The sequence below is a fragment of the Petaurus breviceps genome, unplaced genomic scaffold (genome assembly GCF_028583685.1).
Source record: "Petaurus breviceps papuanus isolate PSGF00001 unplaced genomic scaffold, PetGlider_PUasm1.0 37, whole genome shotgun sequence".
NCBI lineage: Eukaryota > Metazoa > Chordata > Mammalia > Diprotodontia > Petauridae > Petaurus > Petaurus breviceps.
This window is the reverse complement of record NW_027186296.1, coordinates 107,843,373-107,853,299: the sequence shown is the minus strand read 5'-3', so window position 1 is coordinate 107,853,299 and position 9,927 is coordinate 107,843,373. Positions and strand designations below refer to the sequence as shown.

General features: G+C 39.6%; 1 protein-coding gene across 4 annotated transcripts in view; it reads left to right on the top strand.

The window, feature by feature from the left end:
* Positions 1-9,927, top strand: part of MYOF (myoferlin) — a 165,401-nt gene that overhangs the window by 68,300 nt on the left and 87,174 nt on the right. For 3 of the 4 annotated variants that reach the window (XM_069099252.1, XM_069099254.1, XM_069099251.1), the window contains exons 7-12: positions 50-178; positions 2,761-2,823; positions 2,906-2,956; positions 4,355-4,385; positions 4,931-5,046; positions 9,648-9,774. In XM_069099252.1, coding sequence (XP_068955353.1) covers positions 50-178; positions 2,761-2,823; positions 2,906-2,956; positions 4,355-4,385; positions 4,931-5,046; positions 9,648-9,774 — 517 coding nt within the window. The remainder of the gene's footprint in view (positions 1-49; positions 179-2,760; positions 2,824-2,905; positions 2,957-4,354; positions 4,386-4,930; positions 5,047-9,647; positions 9,775-9,927) is intronic. The other variant, XM_069099255.1, reaches the window with a different exon arrangement.

Sequence of the window (9,927 nt, the reverse complement as noted above, 5' to 3'; positions counted from 1 at the left end):
CTTCTTCTTCTTCTTCTTCTTCTTCTTCTTCTTCTTCTTCTTCTTCTAGATTCGTATTAGAGTGATTGAAGGACGTCAGTTAAGTGGGAATAACATCAAGCCAGTGGTCAAAGTCCATGTCTGTGGTCAAACACATCGAACAAGAATCAAGAGAGGGAACAATCCATTTTTTGATGAAGTAAGCAGTTGGTGGATAATAATCTTTCTCATTTCTGTAGGTTTATAAAAATAATACATTGTAAGGAAGAGTATAGAATGCTGGCCCTGGAAATCTGGAAAACATGGGTTCAATGCTGCTTATGAGAGATACTCTAGGGACTAGGGACCAGTCATTGAACTTCTCTGTGCCCTAGGCAACTTTCTAACACTGTGAAATTGATGCTTTCACTTCCAAATTATATGGTGTTTTTTAGGAACACATACATTCAATTGCATTGTATATAATAGCATTATATATACCGATGTCATAAAAAGTCATATGCTGAATATAAGCAGCTAAAGAATACTTTTTACAATAAGGCACTAATTGGGCAATAGACAATAAAGTCAAAAGGCCAAAAGAAAAAGAAGGGGTCAAGGTGAGCAGACATCCTCCGGGCTTCATGGAAGAGGCAAGACTTTAGCTTGTGGTGAAGAATGGAGAAAGAACAGTTAAGCAGGGGGAGAGGGGAAGAGGAGGGTTTTTCAGGAGGTTGGAATAGCATAAGTGAAGGAGTGTATTGGGAGAGAAAATTTGCTAATTTGAGTGAGATATGTGCCATCTTGAACTGAGTAAAGATTTGTGTTGAGGAACAGTGGGGAATAACTTTGCACAGGCAAAGTGTGGCCAGATTATAGAAGGTCATAAAAATAACACATATCAATATATTTATAATCTAAACTTGATTAAATGAGACTGACCACTAAATTCTTAAGACTTTAGCAAGATCTCAAGAAGAATTTTCACATTCCTTAAAGGTCCTGAGTCACTGAAAAATCTAGAAACTGGAACAGATTAAATCAGAATCAGAATTTTAGAAGTGAGTTTGATGAACACATTCTTAGTCTGAACAAGTCATTTATTTATTTTACCCTAAATTACCGATCATTAGTATGGAAATAATGAAAAAGGAGAATTAAATTTTTAGAGTTTAATTTTGGGCTACATAATAACAATATTGCTTTGATGTTTACAAAGCATTTTACAAATATTCTCTCATTTATCCTCACAACAACTCTGTGAAGTAGGTGCTATCATTGTCTTCATTTTAGAGTTGAGAAACCGAGGCAGTCAGAGGTTAAGTGACTTGCCCAGGATCACACAGCTATTAGAATCTGAGGTCAGGTCGGAACTCAGGTCTTCTTGACTCTAGGTCCAGTGTTCTATCCACTGTGACACCTGTGTGCCTCAAAATAGCTAGTAAATGCTAAATAATTAATGAATCAGCACTGAAAGAAACGACCTCACAAATTGATATGGTATAAAAAGGGAACCATTTCGTTAAGGCACTGACACTCATCCAGCCAAGAGCTGGTTTTAGGAACTTTTTTATTTTTAGAATAAACAGACACAAAATACAGGTCTATGCAGATAAAATGGAAGAAATTGGTTTTATTTTCCAGATAACAGAAGCCTCAGATATACAATTTGCCTAAAATAGCCATTGATTTGGTGGTTTGAATTAAGCAGCTCAATTCTCCGCAACTCAGAGCAGCTAGGTGGTGCAGTGGATAGAGTAACAGGCCTTGAGTCAGGAAGACTCATCTTCCTGACTTCAAATCTGGCCTCAGACTCTTACTATCTGTGTGACCCTGGGCAAGTCACTTGATCCTGTTTGCCTCAGTTTCTCCATCTGTAAAATGAGCTGGAGAAGGAAATGGCAAAACCACTCCAACATCTTTGCCAAGAAAACCCCAAATGGGGTTGTGAAGAGTTAAAAATGATTGAACAACTACAAAACTTAAACTCTGTTTTACTTGTATGGCAGAGTAAATAGAGTGCCAGATCTGAAGTCAGAAAGTTTCAATTCTTCCTCTGATTTACCTAGCATGTTTATATGACCCTTTAGGGTTTACAATCGAGGCGGTATGATGAAGTGGACAAAAGACTGGACTGGAAAAAAAAAAACAAAAAAACCTGACCTGGTAGTCAGGAGAACCTGAGTTTGAGTCTTGCCTCTGAAAGATCCTAACTGTGTGACCATGGGCAAATCTCTTACCCCTTTAATTTTATTTATCTATAATATTTATCTAAATTTTTATATAATTTATTTATATAAATATAATTATTATAAATTATGTAAAGTTATATAATATAATTTTATATAGAATATAAATTAATTATATAATTAAATATGATAAATATTATATAAATAAATATATCTATTTACCTCTCGATTTATTTATCTATAAAATGGACTATCTATAATTCTGTCTCATGGAACTGTGAAGCTCAAATGAGATGATGTGTATAAAGCACTTTGTAAGCCTTAAAGTACTACATGAATATCCACTATTATTAAGTCACTTCACTGTTAGTGTTGAGGATAGAGGAAGAGTAGGAACTGGAGCTGTAATTTCATTAGTATAGGGAGCTCCTAGAATGATACCTTCTCTGCAACCTCTAGTCTTAAAGAGCTGAACGAGTGTCTATCTGGCCCAAATGAACAACTTAATATGATTAAATACAAGGCTTAGTTAATTACTTAGTTCCCCCCCCCCCCATTATTATCTTACTATACAGCTGAAATTCTTTTTTTCCCTTATTTTTTGTCTTATCAGTTATTTTTCTACAATGTCCACATGACCCCTCTGGAATTGGTTGATGAGACAATAAGCATTCGGGTAAGAAAAACCAAGGCATTCACAGGCCATAGATCAGTGTCCCACAAAAGTTTGTGACTTTGGGCATTTTTCTCTCTTCCAGGTTTATGATTCCCATTCTTTGAGAGCAGACTGCCTGATGGGGGAATTTAAGGTGAGTACCAAAAGAATACTTTCATCTCACTTCAGTGCTATATAGAATCCCAAAGAAGGACCTGATTCTCTGCCCAAATCAGTTTGCCCCCCTTAGTGAGTCTCAAAATTATTCTCTCCTGGCATCATGACATTCTCTGAAGGCAAGATATAAAGGTTCCAAGAGACGGATATCAACAGAGACCTTGCAATCCTATGTCTTGGTTGGTAATGAAGTATGAAACTTAGAGAGGGCTACAGAAACAAGGCGTATACCTACATTACAGGTGAAAAGATTAAGATGGATCCTGTATTATTTTTTTGTCCTGCAGCTGCTTTTGTCCTGTAACTGTATAAGTCATGGTTCTTTATCTTTGAACTTAGTTCAGAATTCAGCTGTTCTGTAAGGGGTTAATTTTAGAAATCCAGCTCTCCTGCTATTCCCTGATCTCTTCTTGCCTCAAGGAATTTGGCTGACCTTGGGGGATATGTGTGTGTGTGTGTGTGTGTGTGTGTATGAATACAAGGGAGTCAGACCTAATATCTTTATTCTACCAAGCTATCCTTCAGGGATGTCAGTTTTGTTATCTTGCACCTGGATTCTCAGGAGGGAAGGAGGGGATTTGTCCCTAGCCTCCACTCCCCATGCCTCAGCTCTGTGAGCAATATGTTGTCCTCAACCATATCATGTCACCTACACTGTTCTGTTTTTTTCCTCTACTCCCCAAAACCTATATGTGGGGAACTGTCCTTTTGCTTGGGGCCTTTGGCATACATGAAGGTAATCCATTGACCCATTTATTGACAGGCAGCATGTCCCTGATAATAAATGTTATCTTGCATGAAGAATTGCCTCATTCAACCTTAAGTTAAATTTCAGTTACAACACAGGACTTATCACTTCTGTTGGTCCTCTATGTATTAAAGCCATTGAATGGGCAGCAATTCAGATTGGTTCTGTATCTGTCACTAAAATGCTTCTAGGTCAATGGAGAAATCCATCCTGCTGCCTCTTTTATTAAACATCTTTCCATGGCAATAATTATTATCAGTCTTCCAGTAGAGGTTGGACAGATGTCATAGGGTAGGCAAACCAAGTCAGGGAAGAATGGCAGGGTACTTTCATGAATATCTGAAATTCAAGGCAAATAGTTTGATGACACATTTCAAACCATTCCAAATGTAACAGGCTATCTCATTAAATAATGAGCTCTCTATCACGGGATATGTTCAAGCAGAGGCCAGATGACCTTCTCTCAAGGTTCTTGTAAAGGAGATTTCTTCGTGGGGTAGGAAGGTGTTCTAGACAGCCCCTGTCCCCTCTTTTACTTCTTGGATTCTCTGCTTAACCATAAGAAGGGGAACAAGTTTCTTAAGATTAATTTCAAAATAATTTAAAATGCTTAAAACTTTTTTTCAGATCGATGTTGGTTACATTTATGATGAACCTGGTAAGTAATATTTTCATTATCTTAAATCCTGGATCCCTCACTTCTCCTTCAAATAAAGCATCTTTTTAAAGGACCTATAAAGCAAAAGAAGAAATTATCATCAAGAGGGGTTTAAGTCATCTGAACAAATATGCTGGAGTTTGAATGGTTATGTACTATTGGAAAAATTTGGTTTCTCAAATACGTGAGCAGAAACTCAATGATTTATTTATTTGGGGTGGGCATTTTGACCTTACCTTGACAAATTTACAAGAGGAATTAGACCAGACACCTCTGGGAACCTTATCAGATCCCGACAAGAACAAGAAGCAAGGAACTATCCTGGTATTTCTGCAGGGACTTGTTTGGGACCAGGGAGATTTGGCATTTCCATAATGGCAACCAACTCTTTGAGGAAGAGCTGAGGAAGTTTTGTGGGATGAGGAGCAAACTGTCTTAAATGCTTATTTTTTTCTCTAACAGTCTTAAAACCCCAGACCTCCCAACATTCCTTTCACTTCTCCTTGCTCAGAAGGGGATTCCATTTCATCTCCTTTTGTTTTTAGGTCATGCTGTCATGAGAAAATGGCTTCTTCTAAATGACCCTGAAGATACAAGTTCTGGTGCTAAAGGTTACATGAAAGTCAGCATGTTTGTCCTTGGAACAGGAGATGAGCCCCCAGTGAGTATTTCTGAAGAAAGGTTCTACTGTTCTCATTTTCCACAAGTGAGGGTGATCATGAACTAAACAAGTGGGCAATGGAGGAATGAGTCAGCGCTCAGGATAACTTATTTGACAGCTATTGACATATCAGTGGCATTGATGCTTTGGAGAGTGGCAATAGGGAAAGATAATTGGATCCTTGATCTAGACCTGGAAGGGACCTTAGAAGTTATCCACTCCATCCCCTTTATTTTGTAGATAAGCACCTGAGACCCAGAGAAGGTAGTAACCTGCTTAGGATTACCTAGCTATTTGGGGCAGGTTTTGAGCCTTAAATTTCAGACTTCAAGTGTAGTGTTCCAATGACTATATAGCATGTTTCCACATTACACAATTTATTGCCATTCTTGTCCTTATATTTCTTCTGCAGATACAGGCATTTTCCTGCCTAATGATGTTAATTGGCTCTATGAAAAGGCCTCCTTGGGCTAAATGACATTGTGGTTCCTAGTAATCCAATTCAGCCAACATTTATTAAGCACCTACTATGATCCAGCCATGGTATTAGGCACTGAACATGCAAAGACAAAAAACCAAACCAGTCCCTGGGCTCAAGAAATTTACAGTCCACTTGAGGGATACAACACACCCCTCCCCTAAATAAGTAAATATAATATGGTATGAAGTATTTTCAAAATGAAGAGGATATTAACAATGAGATTAATCAGGAAAGACCTGTAAAGAAGCCAGTGTTTGAATAGGGCTCAAAAGAAAACTAGAAGGGCATCTAGGTGGTGCAGTGAGTAGAGCACCGGCCTTGGAGTCAGGAGGACCTGAGTTCAAATCCGACCCCAGATACTTGACACTAAGTCACTTAACCCCAGTTGCCTTGCCTTCCACCCGCCAGAAGAAAAAAAAACCAGAGGTTGAAAGAGATGGAGGTGAAGAATGAGTGCCTTCCAGGCCTGGGGGACTGCTTGTATAAAAGCCTGGAGAAGGGCAATGAAATGTGTATAGTGTGTGTACTGGAACAGAGAGAGTATGGAGGGAGAAAAATATGAAATAACATTGGAAAAGAAGGTGGGGGCCACATTGTAAAGGGCTTTACATACCAGGCTGAGGATTTTGTGTTTCATCCCAGTTGCAAATTTTATGCCATAAAGATTTTTGAAGGTTGAACATGTTCAGATCTGTGTTTTAAGAATAAAGAATGACTTGCCAGCTTTTGGGGAAGTGGATTAGAAAGAAGAGATACTAGATTCAGGGAGATGAATTAGCAGGTTATTGCAATAGTACAGACAAAAGTTGCTGAGGCAGTTTATATACCATTTACATATTTACAAATGCATACATATTTACATAGAGCAAAGGTGATGTATACAAAAGTAGGATTCTCATTATATATAGGATGAGGGAAGGAAAGGTCAAGGGTGCTTCCAAGAATGTGAACTTGGGTGACTAAAACAATGGTTGTTTAACATTAAAAGGTTGAAGGAATATGTATGGTTTTGAAAATGTTGAGCTCAAGGATGTCTCTGGGATGGCCAACCAAGTGAAGACCTCCAGCAGGCCATTAGCTGGTGATGCAGGAGTAATATGCAGAGTAGAAGTCAGGGTGGGGTTTGGGACTCCTCTGCATAGAGATGATAATTGAACATGAGTAGTTGATGAGATCATCAACTGAGGGAGGAGAGGGGGAAGGATTGACCTTTGGCAAATACTTAACGGGCAAGAGCAGGATGATGATCCAGCAAAAGAGGCTGAGGAGAAACTGTGAGACAGTGTCAAAGGAAGGAGAGAGTCCCAGAGAAAGGGCTGGCTAAGTGTCAAAAGCTTCAGAGGAGTCGTGTGCAATGAAGTCTGAAAGACTGCCTCAAGTTCCTAAGAACAATCTTAGGATTTGGCTGACCATAATAGTGTTTCATGACATAGTGGTAGAGGCTGAGGACACTGTATTGATGAGGCTACTGAGAAATTATGTTATTCAGAGCAGTGGTATGCAGGGTGTGCCTAGTTTCTGCCTACTTTCTCTTAAATCCTAAGCCTACGGGAACAGGAATATTTTCATGGATTACTGACCAGGGCCATAACCACAGGGGGGTACTTGGTACTCCATCTAGGGCACTGAGGGCTCAGCAACACTCCTGTGTGTGGCTCAAGGCAGATTAAAGTATAATTGGGAAATATTTAACTTAATAAATAAAAGAATAATAAGTCCTCCTCTACACAGTGGGGAGGAAGCCACCTAGCTGCAAGGCGTATTTCCACAGCTTTGGTGTTTCTGAAGGGATGCTGTCTCCTCTGCAGCATCAGACACTGCTGCCTGGGACCTTCCTGGACAGAGCCACAATCAGTTCAAGCAAGTTCTGGCAGGGAAGACAGAGAGGGACTGGTTTCCTCCCTTTGAATTTTTGTGTATCTCACAACTAATTCTAGAGAGGCAACATGGCATATTGCCTCCAGAGGGCTCTCATTGGAATTAAGAAAAGTGATTCAGGTCCTGTCTCTGACAAATATTATCTGCATGGCTATGGACACATCACTGAACCACCCTGTCCTTATGAAACTTCCTAATGTTACAAATGGATAGTAAAATAGAAAGTGCTCTGGGTCCAGAGTTGGGGGACCTGTGTTCAAATCCCACACTTCCTATTTGCTATCTGTGTGACCCTGAGCAAATCATTTCATCTCCCATAGTTTCAGTTTCCTCTTCAGTAAAATGAAGGGATTGTATTAGATGGTTTCTAAGATAACGTTTTAGCTCTAGAAGTATGATTCTAAGGTCTCTATCAGTAAAGGGAGTTTCTGCAATATAATAACAGGTACTGAACCATCCCTCCCAAAGCCCTCACGAAGCGCAGTTAGCACAAAATTTCCAATGACTTCACCCAACAGAAAAGCTGATGTTGTATACTCTTATTGTTGTTCAGTCATTTTTCAGTCATATCTGATTCTTTGTGACCCCATTTGGGGTTTTCTTAGCAAAGATACTGGAGTGGTTTGTCATTTCCTTCTCCAGCTCATTCTATAGATGAGGAAACTGAGGCAAACAAGTTTAAGTGATTTGCTGTAATGTTATTGGAATAAGATCTTCCCCACCCATTAATAGGCCTCATGTGGAAGGAAGCTTGCTTAGGGGAGGCTTGCTTGCAGGAAGGCTTTCACACCTTTTGCTAATTTCTAATTAGGCACTGAATCAGGAAGATTGTGATGCCTTCTGACTCTGAGAAGTGTATATATACTCTGAATTGGTATTTTGATTTGGGGGCTTGCTTATGAGAAGGATCTTGTGATTTCCTGGTCGAGATTCTCAGTGGCCGTGTGTTCAGAGCTTCCCTACTGCTCAGATGAAAAGGCTCTCTCAGTCCAGGGATGTATGTAAAGTGTATAGTTGATTCAGGCAGTGAGAGTCCTGTCTGTTGGTCTTTATTTCTCTGAATGTATTTTCTCTGAAGTTCAGGGTTCTGACTTTTCCCCTGAATTAGGGAATGTAATTTAAAAAGATTGTTGACCCCTTAAAAAGCTATCTTTCCTAGTAAAGCAGATCTAAGAACTTGTGCTAGCTGCCATCCTGGGTATGCCAGTGTGGTTGCCCCTATACATGCTCAGGGTCACACAGCTAGTGTCTGAGGCCAGATTTGAACTCAAGAAAATGAGTCTTCCTGACTCCAGGCCTGAGTCTCTATCCACTGGGCCACCTAGCTGCCCTGTTGTATACACTACAGGGCTACTAATTGGCCTGCAACAGCTAAGTGTTAGCTCAAAATGCATTCATTTCTCTATGGAAGAGGTGTCAAAACATGAGCCTCTCAGCCCCATGCAGCCTACAACACTAACAATGGACTTGGGAAATGTTTAACAAAGTAGATAAAAAGAATTAAATATAGATGATATTACATTTTTAGACAAAGTCAATATGTGGTCCTCAGTCCCTTAGTATTATTACTGCCTCCTATACCCAATTTCTATTTGAGTTTAACCTCACTGCCCTAGAGCATTAAGAAATGGAGTACTTACAGGCACATGGGCTTCTAAAGGGCATCGACAGAAATGCCAGGAGCATGCATACTTCCCTAAATTGGTGCTCACCCAACCTATAAAAGCACAAATTATATTCTGACAATGGGAGGAAGTATGGCACAGTAGAAAGGACACTGGATTGGAATGAGAGGATCTGGGTTCAAATCCTGTCTCTGCCACTTGCTACCCTTACTCAAGTCACTCTTTGTCCCTTAGTTTCCTCTCTAAAATGGAGGACTTGAATTAGATGGTCTCTGGGGTCCCTTCCAGGTCTAGATCTCAAAATCTATGATCCTCTGATGTTTGAGGGACCCCACCTCTGAAAAGTATAGATGTGAGATGGCAAATTTGAAGATTGAGAGATGGAGAGCACAAGTATTAGCCTGTAACCTAGTACTTCATCATGAAAAATCTCAGAGTTGGTTTTGCATTTTTGCTTTTGTAATTTCAATACGTACATAGGAGGTGCTTTGTCCATAACAGGAACTTAATGTTTATTTGTTTGGTTAATTATAACGGTACCATTTTGTCCTCATGAAGGTGGTGATTTCTATATGTGTAAAATTCTGGTGCATAATTTGTAACTATGTCCCCAACAGACAGAGAAGAGAGATCGAGATAATGACAGTGATGATGTGGAGAGCAACTTGTTACTTCCTGCTGGGATTGCCCTGCGGTGGGTCACTTTCGTCCTGAAAATTTACAGAGCTGAGGATATTCCTCAGAGTAAGTACTCACTAAATCTTGTCATTGAAATTCGATATCTATATAAAGAAATATAGGTTGTGTTAAAAAGGACTTGTGTTACAGACAGACATGGGGGAGAGAGAGATTGAGAGAGAGAGAGAGAGAGAGAGAGAGAGAGAGAGAGAGAGAGAG